The sequence below is a fragment of the Ursus arctos genome, unplaced genomic scaffold (genome assembly GCF_023065955.2).
Source record: "Ursus arctos isolate Adak ecotype North America unplaced genomic scaffold, UrsArc2.0 scaffold_17, whole genome shotgun sequence".
Classification (NCBI taxonomy): Eukaryota; Metazoa; Chordata; class Mammalia; order Carnivora; family Ursidae; genus Ursus; species Ursus arctos.
In genome coordinates this window covers 26,997,808-27,013,620 of record NW_026622841.1, presented here as the reverse complement: position 1 = coordinate 27,013,620, position 15,813 = coordinate 26,997,808, and the positions used below count along the sequence as shown (strand labels likewise).

At 45.8% G+C, this 15,813-nt stretch overlaps 1 protein-coding gene across 4 annotated transcripts in view; it reads left to right on the top strand.

Annotated features, from left to right (window-relative positions):
• The first annotated feature begins 1,029 nt into the window (after positions 1–1,029).
• SLC14A2 (solute carrier family 14 member 2) overlaps positions 1,030–15,813 on the top strand; it is a 65,577-nt gene continuing 50,793 nt past the window's right edge. For 2 of the 4 annotated variants that reach the window (XM_044382976.3, XM_044382975.3), the window contains exons 1-3: positions 7,656–7,823; positions 13,896–14,076; positions 15,028–15,217. In XM_044382976.3, the coding sequence (XP_044238911.2) occupies positions 7,674–7,823; positions 13,896–14,076; positions 15,028–15,217 (521 nt within the window). In that variant the 5' untranslated portion in view covers positions 7,656–7,673. Of the gene's footprint in view, positions 1,222–7,638; positions 7,824–13,895; positions 14,077–15,027; positions 15,218–15,813 lie in introns of those variants that run through there. The other 2 variants (XM_026496228.4, XM_057313116.1) reach the window with 2 other exon arrangements.

The following is a 15,813-nucleotide window of genomic DNA, read 5'->3' as shown; positions in this document are numbered from 1 at the left end:
CCTGCATCCTGCTCCACTCAGCTCGGAGTCTGCTTGATATTCTCTCTTCCTTTCCCTCTGCCCTTCCCCCTCTGCTCCTCCCCCACCCTCACATGCACATGCACTCTCCCTCTCTAAAATAATTAATCAATTAATTCTTAAAAATAAAAATAAAATTTTTAAAAATAAATAAAAACGTAAAAGCAGTAAGCACCAGTTCCAGTAGCAAGCCACTCAGACATGGAGCCTCTCAGAAGCTTTTTGAGCGCTGGCATGACCAAGTCATGTTTTAAGGTAATTCATCCATCACCCGTGGGAAGGTGGAGAGGGACTGGGGAGCTGAAGTCAGGGAGACCAGCTAGGAGCTGACCTGGACAGGAGAGGCCCTGGCCCAGAGAAAGAAAATAGACTCACACAGAAGAGGCCCTTGACGTCAAATTTGACAGCTCAGCGATTGCTGGTTTGGGGATGTGGTGAGGCAGGAACCTCACTACACAGCATGTCACAGGGTCATCCCACTGAGAGAATGTCAGCCGAGAAGGGTGTGGTGAGCCCCTCAGAATGTCCTTCCAAACACAAGGATATCAGAGATCTAAGGAGAAGATCCAAGCAGGTTCGGCCTCCTCCCCCAACCCCAACTCCAGGGCCTGGTTAGGTCCCCAGCTACAGGCACTGTCCCTGTAGACAGAGAACCCCCTGAGGCGCTGACCACCAGCCATCTCTCACCCTGACAGTCTGCAGATGGCCCAGCGGAGACTGCGCTGCCTCCCAACTCCCCTCCCACCCAACCTGACCCCTGGCCCAGTGAGTCAGGCTCTTCTCAGCCCGCATTAGACTCCCTGGGCTAGAGCTGCCAAGAACAACTCTGAGCCCCCTAACAAGAAGCAGCTCTCAGCCAGCCTCTTACACGAGCCAGCTCTGAGAAAGGCCCCTCTCACCTTAGCCCAGCTGCCAGCTCCTCCCTTCCCCTGTTCCCTGCCCTATGTGTGGAGGGACCAGGCCTATCCTGGCTTCATCCCCCTCCCTGGCCTCCCTGAGCTACGATCCTTGGATCTGTTCTGCCCCCATTCCAGCATCTACTTGGCCCCGAACAGCTGACTTCTCCCTTTCAGCAGCTGTCCACTCGGCTCAGGGATCAGCAGAGCCCTGGCCCAGGGACCCAGCCTGACTCAGCAAGGTCCTTTTGGAGTCATGTCTCTGCCTCTGATCCTGCTGTCACCGAGATCCACTAGCAAGATGGCAGTGAGTCTGGGGGTCTTGTTGGGTGAGCCAAATTGAAGGAAAACCAAGAGTTCTGCCCCAGAGGAAGGAAGATTAAGATCACTCTCTAAAGCGCTCTCATGTAGGAAAGGGAGTACAGCCGACTATGCAGATAGGATGGACGGAATTAGAACCAGTACTGGGTGAAACTCCCAGGCACTTGTAGTCAGCTCCATAGATCGAAGGGTTTCTAGTACACAGAGATGTTCACAATGAGAGCAGCCTACCTCATGGGGTCGTGGGACACCGGCCAACTGTCAGAAGCACTAAAAAGTGGATTCCTTCCTTGTTTGAGGGAGGCGGAGAATATCCTTTTTGGTCCTGAAGTTGTAGAAATATATGGAAACGGTTTTCCATAATTGTATCAATTGCAAAATCTTGAGCAAAATTAATTCAGCAAATGTTTTGGAAAACCTGCTAATCACATTGTCTTCTGTAGAGCTGCTGTGACCTCATAACTCAGCTGGATGGATGCTGACATTAATGAGCCCATTGTAGGTTCAGCCCTGGGTGACACGGTCACTGGCATACTTACACCCAGTAGGCCACCGGGGGTGGGTGAGGAGGGAGCCTTGACTCTGCACTAATCCACACCAACAACTCAAGAAACCCCTCCAGGCACAAGTCCGTGCTCTCCCTTGACGCCAGGAATGTGCTAGAGAGGACACCGCCCCTCCTCTTTGAGCATGGGCATGCTTTGGCACTGCTTACCAGGGACAGATAGTCTTGTAAGACAAGCATTTCCAAAATAGAGTCAGAGCCGTGGTTTCTAAATGTTGGAAGAAGAATTGGGGTCCAAATATAGGGACTGAGAAACCTTCCCAGTCTGGCTTCTGACGCCCTACCCTCATCATTTTATTGCCTGACACCCTTCCCCATGTTCCAGCAGGGTCTACAACTGGGGTTTCCCGGCACAAACAATGTATGTATTTTCTTAGGCATCTCCTTGGCCTAGACTGTTCTCTCTCTGACTTGCTCAGCCAAATCCCAACATGAAAGCCTGGGCCCCAGTCTCTTCATGCCTGGGAGCTGCCCTGTGCTCCCGCAGCTGGCCCCGCATCCCCTCTGTCATGGCCTTCCCCTGCCCTGAAAGTCCGTTCGCCCCCCTCTCCTTAACGCCCAAGCCCAAACGTGAGCGTGCTGTGCAGGCGGTTCCGATGCTTCTGGGGCAGTCCAAGGGCACACAGTGGGTCCTCAACAAAGGGCATTCTTACAAAGAGATGGAGGAGTTCACATCTGGGGAGCCCCCTTGTGGAAACACACAAGACCTGGCTTTCTGGAGAGAGATGAGGCTGATCCAACAGCCCTTTCCATCCGTATTTCTGAGGCAGAAGAGGAGGAGCGGGCAGCCAAGGAGAGCGTCTGCACGCCAAGCAGATAATTATGTGTTCTTGGAAGCCGGTTTAACGCACTGGCTGAGCGCAAAGCTGGGAATGGGCTCTGAGGCCTGCCGCCTTCAGACGGGACGTGGCTCAGGCAAGGATTGCACCGTCCAGTTTTAACAAGTGGCCAACGCCTTATGGAAACTTTTGAAAGGCGTTCTGTTTCCGGACAGCCAGCTTGTACTTCATCGGGCTGCTCTAGCCATCTTTCCTTCACTGTGGGAGCTCAAGAAGAAAGGAAACCAGAAATCACGGAGCGCCCACTACGTGCCAAGAACCAAGTCAGCAATTTCACTGCCCTAAGAGTCCCACGTTGCCCTTTGAAGAGGGAGAAACAGAGGCCCACGGAGCCTCTCGCAGCAGAGAAAGAGTGGAGCCTGGCAGCCTGTGCTCTTTCCAGACACAGCGACCTTCTCTTTACAAGGCCGTTCTTGCTGCACGTCTCAATCCTACCCCAAAGCCAAAATTCCCCCAGTTGAACAGGATAAACATTCCCATGGCAAAGGAACGCTGTGTTCCCCAGAGGAGATGCAATCACGTTGTTCCTGACGAGGCTGTGTGTGCTTATGAAATAGAACTGGGCTGAGGGCCGGGACCCAGGCTCCGGAGCAGCCCCCCCTCCCCTGCACCCTCCAGCCGTGCCCTGCAAGGCAGCTGGAGGAACAGAAGGGTGGGGAGCCCAGTCTGGGGAGCCGGGTCTGATCTTGACTTTGCAGCAAGTCGCTGGTTTCCCTGGGTCTCTGCTTCCTGTTGCCATCACAAGGCAGCAAGCTTGCTTTGGAAAGTGCAGAGAGTTAAATCCGTGTGAGAAATAATTCTCATTTTGCTTTCCTGGGCATTAATTTCCCCACCTGTAATTGTAAATGTTGTCTGCATACAGGAAAGACTCAGAGGTAGAGAAGAAAGTGCCTTTTTGGAGATGTCTCCGGAGAGTACATCCCTTGTACAATCATTCATTCTTTCCGTAAATCATTAAACACATATTGAGGGCTTATTATGTGTCAGGCTCTCTGCTGGGCAATGCAAATACAGAAATCAACAAGATAAAGCCCCTGTTCTTAAAGGACTCATCATGTATAAACTCATTTTGCTTCAAAATCTGTACGTGTGTGTGTGTGTGTGTGTGTATGGATTATATTATCTAGAAAATAATCCTGAATGTACCCATTTCAAACTCCTGTATACTTGAGCCCCATCCCTAAAAAATATTTCCTTGACTGTATAATATACATTGATCTCATATTTTAACATTTCTCAAATCAATCTGCATCTTACCATTTTGATTGGCAGCATTTTCTTCTTGGTCATACACCAAACAATGATCATCTTACAGATGATAACATCTTAGATTTAATGAAATACATTTGGGGGGAAAAGTTACTTTTCAACCAGACTTTTAAAGGAAATTCACAGCCACTGAATTTAACACAAGGTCTTTCCAGAACACTCCTGTTTATCCAGATATATGGTGTCACGCAGATCATGTGTCTAGCTATCTGATTGCCTGTCACTTCTCATCCGGATGTCTTGGAAGCAATCTCCAAACAAGAGACTAGGTTGCTATATCGCCTCTTGGCCACCAGAGGGAGAGAGCGCCCTGGTTCTCAGGCTTGCTGGTTTTCCCTCTCCTAAACCTTTCCAGCATGCCCCCTCCAGGGCATTCTGAAACTCACTGAAACTCAACCTGAGGGATCAAAACAGAGGAGAGGTCCCTCTTCCAGAGCAACGTCAAAGAGAAAGAGAAGTTGGATCGGAATGATATTTGCAGACTCACACTAAAAATCAGCTATGGTTTAAATGAGCAACTCCTGGGGATGAGGATAGGTGTTAGACATGGCGGAGTTCTGCCTCAAAAATGCAAGACTGGTGGCCCCTGCCCTTCTTAAACCATTCAAGATTCATGAGACCCACAGTGATTGATAAAGTTCTGTAAGGAAGTTTTCCCACTCTAGCAATTACCTGTAGCCTTCTCTTCTTCCTTCCTTCCCCCACTTAACTACTTATTTATTGAACCTCTGCTATGTGCCAGGCCCTGTGCTAGGAGCTAGGGGTACAGTAGTAAACCGAACAGAGAAGGTCACTGTCCTCATGCATCTTAAGTTCTGGTGGGAAGATAGACACTATACGAATAAATCAATCATTGCATGGTGCAAAAAATGCTGTGAGGAAAGATACTGGGTGCCTTGAGAGTGTGCGACAGGAGAACGTGGTCAGGAGCCGATCCAGGCAGGCCTCTCTGACGAGTGGTATGGAGATAATGCCTGAGGGAAGGGGGTCCCAGGTGAAGAGCCAGGGAGAGTCCTTCTGGGCAGACGGACCAGCATTTGCAGGGGCCCTGAAGTAGTAAGCGCTCAATGCCTAGGCACTGAAAGGAGGCGAGTGTGGAGCTCAGAGACGAGGGGCAGGAGAAACCCAGGATGGGCTACAGCAGAACAGGAGCACGGTGGTTCAGTGCCTTGTGTGCATGCCGAAGGCCTGTGTTTCCATCCGCAGCCATTGAAGGGACTGAAGCAGGAAACAGACATGAGTGGCATAGAGTAATGATAGGACAGCACTGATGGCCCCGGAGAACATGGAGTGCAGGAGAAATCTGAGAAGTGGGGTGTCCAATTGGGAGTTATTGGAGCAGAGGTAGGAGGTGATGGCAGCCAAATGGGGACAGTGGGCATCCAGGTGTATTTTAGAGGAAGAATTACTGGACTGGGAGAAAGGGGAGAGGTATTATAAGGAGTAGCTTGGAATGGAGAGAGGACTTGTCCTGCAGTGGGCACCTTTCAGGGAGGACAGAATCTGAGAAGGAAATATTAGGAGCTGTTTCAGTGCATTAACTTTATGCTATTTCTGGAACATCCACATGCAAGTGTAAAGTAGACAATTAAATCTGTGAATCCAATGCTCAAAACTGGGCTGAAAATGTTCGATCTGGGAGTCGTAGGTATACAAACGGAGGATAAAGCCATGGTGAGAGCTGACGTCAGCAGGGTAGGAGTATCAGTGAAAAGAAAATGGTCCAGAACAGAGCTCAACAGAATGCTCGTATTTACAGGAGGAGCCAGCCAAGGACAGTGTGAAGGAGCAGCTAGAGAGAGGATCGATGTCAATGCCAAAAAGAGGAGAGTGTGTCAAGGAGGGATGGTCAGCTGTGTGGACGCCCTGAAGGGTCTAATGAGATGAAGACCAAACCCTGTTTTGGATTTGCCAGCATGGAGGTCTTACGGCAAGGGCAGTAGCAGCAGAAACCAGTCTGGGCTGGCCAGAGACAGAAAGAGAAGTGCCGAGAGTCCACCCAAGAGTATGGCAAGCGTAAACCTAAAGTGATGGCAGCCTACCCAGGTGTGCGGTTTTTCTCAGGCACTGCTCAGTTGCTTGATGAAAGCCCGGATGCGACGGAGGGTTGGGTTTAGCCTGGCCAGGATTTCACCACACAGGCGTGAGAGAGGGAGTGGGGAGGGCAGGGCAAGGGTGTTGAGAGAAGTGAAATGATGGGCTGTGAAGTCTAATTTGGTTAAGGAGGCAGGATAGGATACGGGGTGGGTAGAGCTGGGAGACTGCAGGTCTCCAGCAAGTGAAAGCGCTGGGCCAGCGGGCGCACTTGAGCAGGTGAGCTAGAAGTCCCCAGGAGAGAACCTGACCTTTGAGACTTCGTAGTTTGTGTGATATCAAGTCCATGTGGTGACCATGGGAATCAGCGGCTGAAAAGAAGAGATGGAGAAGGTCCCTGGAGATGAGGAAGACAAGGGTCTGCGATGTCAGAGAATGAAGTGATGATGAGTTAATGTCAATGAGGTCAGTGTCAATGTCCAGACATGGAAGTTGCTGGAAATTGTTGGAGTGGAGTCGAAGATGACTCATAGGAGCCCCTAAAGTCTTCCCTGAACGAGTGAATGACCAGGAAGTCAGGAACACAGCAGTGAGCAGTGAGGGAATAGCATAAGCCTCAAAGAAGAGGGCTTTCTGCACCAGCAAGGTGAGCAGGGTCTGGAAGCAATGGTGAAGAACAAGAATTCCTGTCATTGGGAGTAGGAAATAGCCCCTGGAAAGGGCATGAATGCAAGCACAGGAAGGGGACTTCTCCGGTTTGGAAGCAAACCGTGCAGCCCCTTAACGGCGTCTGCAGAAGTAGGCTAGCACCCATGCTAGGGATCTGCAAACACCATCCTAAGATACGCTGTCTTGCAACTCAGGAGAGGCCGCGTGGAACAATAGGGAAAACGCTAGATCAGACTGAGAGGGGGCTGTGCAGGTCCAAAGCCACCTGTCAAAAAAAGAGTAAATGAAGACATCCATCCCTGAGCCAGAGGAGGCCAAAGAAGAGAACAGCTAAAGTGGCCGAATAGGAAGAAGTCAGCTCTACCGGGCAGCAGCCGCAGTGAACCAGGAAACTGAGGACTGCGGGCAGAGGTTGCCCCACAAGCCAGTCATGGCACAAACCCCGGTCCTGGTAGTGAAGGGAAAGGGAGCCCCACACGGAGGGACCTACAGCTTGGCGCGCGCAGCTCTTAGTAGATTATACCAGAACTGTTCCTGGGGAAGGAAGAGGGGGAAGGTGCTGGAAAGGGCACTGAGGGCAGAGGGAAGTGGGGGGACTGGAGGTTGCCCATAATCAATATCAGCTCCAGAGCAAGCAAGAAAATGTGTTTCTCTTAGATGCCCACTCTGTTAAAAGACCCGGATCTATGTGTGCCTGTCAAAGAGAAAGTATAGTTACAACAACTACAGTAAGATAGCACAATGGATAATATAAAAGTAGAGAAAAAACTCTTTCTGTAATCAGAAGAAGAAGAGAGGCATCTATTCTAGCCAGGTGGTCAGGGAACTCTTCACAGCAGAAATGGACTGTCATCTGGACTTGGAAGAATGGGGGGATTTTAAAAGGTAAGCCTGCACGGGCGGAGGATGGCCCCAGGCCTCCCTGGCAGCAACATTTGGTCCTGTGCCTCCTGGGGCCTCCATCCAGCCTCAGCCAAGTCCCTCGGGGCCCCATCCTGGCTCACCGTTGTCCCCCATTCCTCTCCAGTTGCAGGACTGCTGAGCGACGGCCCCCCAAGGGAAATGTCTGACACTCACAACAGCCCTCTCCTGGCAGAGCCTCTTTCCAGCAGATACAAACTCTATGAGTCGGAGTTTACCAGCCCGAGCTGGCCCTCAAGCCCCCAGGATACACACCCGGCCCTACCCCTCCTGGAAATGCCTGAGGAGAAGGTGAGGAATGTCCCTCGAAGCATGCTTCCCAGGTGGAGGGGTGGGGAGGAAGGGGGGTGAAAGACGCTGCCTTCCCAGCTTCCCAGGGCACGAGTCGTATAGTGGCGGGGAAGGGCCACTGCCCGGGAACATTCTACCCCCAGTCAGCACAAGGTCACATCCCTGGTTGGTCCTATTTGGCCTACGATGAAAAATGTGGTTCTGTGTGCAACACGATTTTAAAGACAAGTAGGGAATGCACACACTCGCACACCAGTCTTCCAACCGGTCCCCCAAATCTCTCGCCTTAGACCTGCTCCCTTGAGTTACCTTATCATCATCTCCCAAAGTAAGGCCTGTGTTCAAATGCTAGCTTTTAACACTCCCCGAACTGATACAGTGGAGAGGGAACCAGGACCACTAAAGTGGTTTTTTTTTTTATTGCGATAGAATTTATATACCATAAAACTCACCCCTTTAAAGTATACATTTCACTGGTTTTTAGCATAATTACAAAGTTCGCTAACATCACCACCAGTGAATTCCAGAATATTGTCATCACCTCGAAAAGAAACACAAAATACTCATTAGCAGTCATTCCGCATTCCCCCCTCCCCCACACCTGGCAACCACCCGTCTGCTTTCTGTCCCTGTGGATTTGTCTAGTCTGTGCATTTCATGTCAATGGAATCATATCATATATGGGCTTTTGTGAAATGCTTCTGTCATTTAGCATAATGTTTTCAGGTGCATCCTTGTCGTAGCATGAATCGGTACATCATTACTTTTTATGGCCAAACAATATTTCATGGTATGAGTATACCATAGTTTGTTTATCAGTTATTCATCAGTTGATGGACATTTGGGTGTTTCCACTTTTTGCACATTAACAAAAAATGCTACTGTGAACGTTTGTGTAGAAGGTGTTGTGCAGACACATGTTTTTCTTTTTCTTGGGCATGTATCCAGAAGTGGAATTCCTGGGTCATATGGTAAATCTATGTTTAACATTTTCAGGCACTGCCAAACTGTTTTCCAAAGTCGCTGCTTCACTGTGCATTCTCACCAGCAATGTACATGTCATGGCCCTCTGCCTCCTTGTCAAAACTTATTACCGTCTGTTTATTAATAGCCTGGGTGGATGTGAGCTGACATCTCACTGTGATTTTGAGGAGTATTTCCCTCATGTCAAATTGACGTTGAGCATCCTTCCATGTGCTTACTGGCCAGTTGTATATCTTCTTCAGAAAAATGTCTTTTGAAGTCCTTTGCCCATCTTTTCAATTGGGTTATTTGTCTTTTTCTTGTGGAGTTGTAACTGTTCTTTATATAGTCTGGATATTAGACCCTTGCCAATTATATGACTTACAAATAATTTCTCCCACTTTGTAAGTGTTTTCACAGTCTTGATAGTGTCCTTTGAAGCACAAAGTTTGTGATTCTAAATCCGATTTATCTATATTAACTTTGATAGCGTATGCATTTAGTGTCATATTGAGAAACCATTTTCCTATCCAAAGTCACAAAGACTTAGTTCTATGTTTTATCTAACAGCTTTATATCGTAGCACTCACATGTAAGTCTTTCATCCATTTTGAGTTCATTTTTATATATGGTGTCAAGTAGGGGTCTGACCTCAATCTTTTACAAGTACATATCCAGTTGTCCCAGCACCATTTATTGAAAAGGCTATTCATTCTCCATTGAACTGTTTTGACACTCCCACCAAAAACCAATTGACCATAGTGCATGGGTTTATTTCTGGGCTCTCCACTTTGTTTAACTGATTTATATGTCTGTCCTTATGCCAGTACCACATCAGCTTGATTACTGTAGCTTTGTAGTAAGTTTTGAAGTCAAGAGTGTGAGTCTTCCAACTTTGTTCTTCCTTTTCAAGACTGTCTTATCTATTCTGAGACCTTTGAATTTCTATATTAATTTAGGATCCAACTTTCAATTTCTGCAGGAAAAAAAAAGGCGCTGGGATTTTGATAAGGATTGTATTAAATCTGTAAATCAACTTGAGGAGTATTGGCATTTTAACAAGTCTTCCAATCCATGGACATAGGATATATTTCCATTTATTTAAGTCTTTAATTCCTTTCAATGTTTTGTAGTTTTTAGTATTAAAAAAAAAAACTTGTACAAAACCTTTAGTATACAAAGCCTTCTTTGTTTAATTTATTCCAAAATATTTTATTCTTTTTCATGCTATCATAGAATTGTTTTCTTCATTTTATTTTTGGATTGTTCATTGCCCATGTATAAAAATAAAATTGATTTTTGTATATTGATCTTTTATCCAGGAAATTTGCTGAACTTGTCCATTAACTTTAATAGTTTTTGGAAATTTTTAAATAGATTTTTTTTTAAGAAGATTCCATATAACAGAATGTGCCATCTGCAAATGAAGATGTTTTAAATTCTCTCTTTCTAATCTGGGTCCCTTTTGTTTGTTTTTTCTTACCTAATTGCTCTGGCTAGAACTTGCAGTACAATGTTGAATAGAAGTGACAATAGAACCAACATCCTTGTCTCATTCCTGATCTTAAAGGGAACGAGTCCCATCTTTCACCATTACGTATAATATTAGCTGTGGGTTTTTACTAGATACCCTTTATTAAGTTGAGGAATTTCCTTTCTGTTCCTAGTTTGCTAAATGTTTTTATCAGGAAAGATAAATCACTTGAATTCAAGTGATTTTTCTGTGTCTATTGAGATAATCGTGTGGGTTTTTTCTTTCACTCCATTAATATTAATAATTATTGATTTTTGTATATTTAAACAGTCTTGAATTTGAGAATAAATCCCAGTTGGCCATAATTATTTTTATATGTTACTGAATCTGGCTTGGTAGTATTTTGTGAAGGATTTTTGCATCTATATTTACAAAGCAGATTGATCTGTAATTTTCTTTCTTGTGATGTCTTTGTTTGGCTTTGGTGTTAGGGTAATACTAGCCTCATAGAATGCGTTAGGCATTATTGCCCTCTCTTCTAGTTTTTGAGAATTAATTCTTTAAGGATTTGACAGAATGTACAAGTGAAGCCATCTGAACTTGGGTTTTTCTTTGTGGGAAGTGTTTTGTTTGTTGTTTTTGTTTTTGTTCTACTAATTTAATCATTTACTTTGTTGAAAGTCAGTTCAGATTTTCTGTTTCTTCGGGAGTCAGTTTGACAGCTTGTGCCTATCTAGGAGTGTATCCAGTTCATCTAGGTTATCTGATTTGTTAGCATACAATTATTTATTTCTTTAGAATCCATTTCCTTATAACCCTTTTTATTCCTTGAAGGTTGGTGGTAATGTCTCCTCTCTCATTTCTGATTCTGGTAATTTCAATCTTCTCTTTTTCCCTTGGTCAATCTAGCTAAATGTTGGTCAATTTTGATCTTTGCAAAGAACTGTCTTTTAGTTTCATGGATTTTCTATATTTTTTCTTCTCTATTTCATTTATTTTCATGATAGTGTTTATTTTTTCCTTCCTTCTACTTGCTTTGGGTTTAGGTCACTGTTATTTTTCTAGTTTCTTAAAGTGAAAGGTTAGGTTGTTGATACAGGATATTTCTTTTCTTCACATAAGTCTTTACACCTACAATTTCCCTCAAACACTGCTTTAGCTGCATCCCATAAGTTTTGATATGTTGTGTTTTTGTTTTATTTTTTATAATAATTTTTTATTATGTTATGTTAGTCACCATACAGTACATCCTTAGATTTTGATGTAATGTTCCATGATTCATTATTTGCTTATAACACCCAGTGCACCATACAATATGTGCCCTCCTTAATACCCATCACTGACCTATCCCAGTCCCCCACCCCCCTCCCCTCTGAAGCCCTCAGTTTGTGTTATGGTTTTCATTCATCCCAAAAGTATTTTTCTAATTTCTCTTCTGATTTCCTCTTTTTTTTTTTAAGATTTTATTTATTTATTTGACAGAGAGACAGCCAGCGAGAGAGGGAACACAGCAGGGGAGTGGGAGAGGAAGAAGCAGGCTCCCAGCAGAGGAGCCTGATGTGGGACTTGATCCCAGAATGCCGGGATCATGCCCTGAGCCGGAGGCAGACGCTTAAGGACTGCACTACCCAGGCGCCCCTCTTCTGATTTCCTCTTTGATCCATTGATTATTTAGAAGTATGTTGTTTAATTGCCACATTATTTCCCAAATTTGCTTTTGATTTCTAAATTCACACCGTCATGGTCAGAGAACATACTTTGGGGGCACCTGGCTGGCTCAGTTGGTAGAGTGCACAACTCTTGATCTTGGGGTTGTGGGTTCAAGCCCTATGCTGGGTGGAGGGATTACTTAAAAGTAAAATATTTTAAAAAGAAAGAGAACAGGGGCACCTGGGTGGCTCAGTCAGTTAAGCGTCTGCCTTCGGTTCAGGTCATGATCCCAGGGTTGTGGGATGGATACCCGAGTCAGGCTCCCTGCTCAGAGGGCAACCTGCTTCTCCTTCTCCCTCTGCCGCTCCCCCTGCTTTTGCTCTCTCTCTCTCTCACTCTCTCTCAAATAAATAAAATCTTATAGAGAGAGAAAACATCCTTTGTATGATTTCAATGCCTTTAAATTTACTGATACTTTTTTATCAGTAAAAATGTTTTACTTATCTTATGGCCTAACATATGGTCTATACTGGAAAATGTTCTATGTGTGCTAGAAAAGAATGCATATTGCCTTTATGAAAGAATTTGTGGAGGCCTTTACTCTACCACTTTCACTGATATCCTCAAGACATGGAGTTTTGATATAGGGAGGAGGTTAGAGAAATCTATAGACCATCAGTGTACAATAGAAATATAATATGAACCACACATGTATGTTTAAACGTCTATTAACGGGGTGCCTCAGTGGCTCAGTTGTTAAACATCTGCCTTTGACTCAGGTCAGGATCCCAGTGTCCTGGGATCGAGCCCCATATCATGCTCCCTGCTCAGTGGGGAGTCTGCTTCTCCCTCTCCAGCTCCCTGTGCTTGTGTTCTCTCTCTCTCTCTTTCTGTTAAATAAATAAATAAAATCTTTTTAAAAATGTCTATTAACCATATTTTTAAAGTAAAAAGAAGGTAACATTAATTTTAATACTATATTTTATTTAGCTTAATATACATGAATATATGTAATATTGTTATTTCATTATATAATCAGTGTAAGTATCATTGAGATATTTTACACATTCTTTTCTCATACTAAATCTTCAAAATCCACTTAGAGTCCATCTCAATTCAGATTAGCCACATTTTAAGTGCTCAATATCCACGTGTCCTATTGGCTATGATAGGGGACAGTGTAGTTCTAGAACAAGCAGTCCTGACCAAGGGGTCCACAGATAGACTTGAGGGGGTATGAATTTGGATGGGGAAAATAATTTACCTGTATTTCACTAACTTCCAATGAACTGAGCACTTATTTGAATTATAAACATAGATAATGAACAACAGCCCTAACCGTACTGGGATTATTTTCCATTGTCACAGGTTGGTTTGCCCTAGAAGGCTGACTTGGAGATGGAGATTTGCATGTAAGAAGTTTACTGGGGTGTGCCTTTGGGGTCAATACTTGTAGAGGAGAAAAGGCAGCAAGATTAGGCAGAAGGAGAAATTGGACAATAAAGGCCCCAGGCGACCCTATAGTGAGCTCTGGATCTCAGGTGGCCCTATCATGTTGTCCTGAGTTGGGGTGAAGGGCCCCACATACTCACTCATTGCTACTTTGAAATTATAATAGGTATTGGATAGGCTGCACCTGTAGGTCTATCACAGACTTTTTTTAATTTTTAAATATAACTGGTTTTCTTTTCAATCTTATTTATTTTATTCATTTCCAAACATGATTCTGGAAAGAAGTCCATGGCCTTGCCAAACTGACAGAAAGGATCCACAGCACAAAAGTTTATGAAACTCTTCAGTGAAGAATGTGTAGTCATCCTGAAAGACTGGTCTGCGTGCAGCACCCTGGACAGCAATAGAGAGTGGACAGGGGTCTTATGATCGTTTATCTTTATCAGAACAGCTGACAAATTTCCCTATCCCCAAGTGCCCCTGCTGTCAAAAAGCTGTATTATATGATAGTTTGTCATGGTTTCTCTTAAAAGGATCTCCGGTCATCCAATGAAGACAGCCATATTGTGAAAATGGAAAAACCCAGTGAAAGGAATAAAAGGAGAGAAAGTGGGGTAGCCCATCGGGGCTCTGCAGGCTTGGGGGGCATCAGCCTCTTCCAAGCAGTGGGCTACCTCACAGGGGACATGAAGGAGTACAGGAGCTGGCTGAAAGGTAAGCAAATGCCCAGGGAGGAAGCAGCCTCCACTCTGGCCTGAGTGCAGGAAGCTGCGCCCTCGCTCACCCATTGAGAGGACTCTCGCAGTTGGAGTGCTCCCACCCTGAGTTGGCTGTGCGTGGGTCTAAGGTACCCTACTAACTTGGAATTCCCATGGTTTCAGAATTAAGTGCACATCACTGATTTTAGTTCTTTGCAAATTCCTCACCCCTACATGGAGTAGATACAGGACAACCACTTTAGCAACATATAAGCCATTCCCCAATGGTCGTTTGTTCCCTCGTTCCACAGCCATTTACTATGTGCCAAGAAAATATTGACATCGCCCTCCCTCATGTTCCAAGGTTCTTTCTTTCCTTTCAGTGTCTTTCTTCTTCTAGTTTCGCTCAACTAAATACTGCAACAAATACCCCATCCTCCTCACCCACCTCTGCAGAGGCTGTCCTGGAAACCAAAACAAAACCAGAGAGTGAGGCAGAATATATGTCCCCTCTTTTAGGCCTGGCTCCCCCCAGGTCCCAACTCAATACGATTGCACCGCTAGGCTAAAATCATTTCTTTTCCAAAATTTCTTTGCTGCTCAGATACCAGCTCTCAACTGAATCATATGGCACAACACAAAAAGAAGGTTTCCTTCCCTCCTCACCCCTTCCCTTGGACCAATAAATTTCCCTTGGAATGCTCCCGAGGCTTCCTTGCCAACCAAGCTGATGGCTGGAACAGCGTTAAATTGGTCTCAGCACGGTGCCTCCGTCTGTATGGCAAGAACTAACACCCATTGTGGACTGATTGCCTAGCCACTCAGAGACTTGGGCTGGGTGCCAGGCCGAATGAGAGGAAGTGTCCTGGCCCATGCACTCCTGTTCGCCTTGGTTGCCACGCCAACCAGTGGTCCAGTGGGGAAGCACAGGCTGGCCCCTGCTGATGGCTCTGCCTTTCTCTTTCAGATAAGCCCCTGGCCCTCCAGTTCACGGACTGGGTCCTGAGGGGGACCGCTCAGGTGATGTTTGTCAACAACCCTCTCAGTGGACTCATCATCTTCATAGGACTCCTGATCCAGAATCCCTGGTGGACGATTACTGGGGGTCTAGGGGCCGTGGTCTCAACCTTAACTGCCCTCGCCTTGAACCAGGACAGGTAAGTCCCTGTCTGTGGTGGTCATGGGGTCTTGAGGTGGACAGATAGAAAAGTGTTTATGTGAGTGATCAGCCAACCTCATCCTACCAACCAGCCCAAAGTCTCCTGAAGACCGACTTCAAACCGGCCACTGGAGGTCTCTACAGAATTAAACCAAATTAAACTATTCCTGTGCTTGCAGCAAGTGACAGTACTAGGCTCCTTTTGACTGTAGATCTTTCTGGAAACACTCCCTGGGAGGCAGGTGCAGAGGAACACTTAAGCGGCTCTTCCTTCATGGAGCCTACAGTCTAGTTGAGGCAAGAAATGTCTCAGAGTAATAAGAGACAGTATATACTGGAGAGTTCAGAACAGACAGACGTCTCTGAGTGTTGGGGGGGGATGAGAGAGGGCAGCCTTTGAGCTGGAAACGTGGGATCTGGGAGAGAGGAGGGAGGAGAAGAGGGAGGGCAGAGTGGAGGCAGAAGGCGGCACTGCTCTCCCCACCCCTGCACTGGTGGTCACAAAGTCCAGGAACAATAATAAGTAGCATTTTATGTAACTGGACCATTTCCTCAGACTTTGCCCCATGCTGTCCCAATGTTCCCAAACTTTCC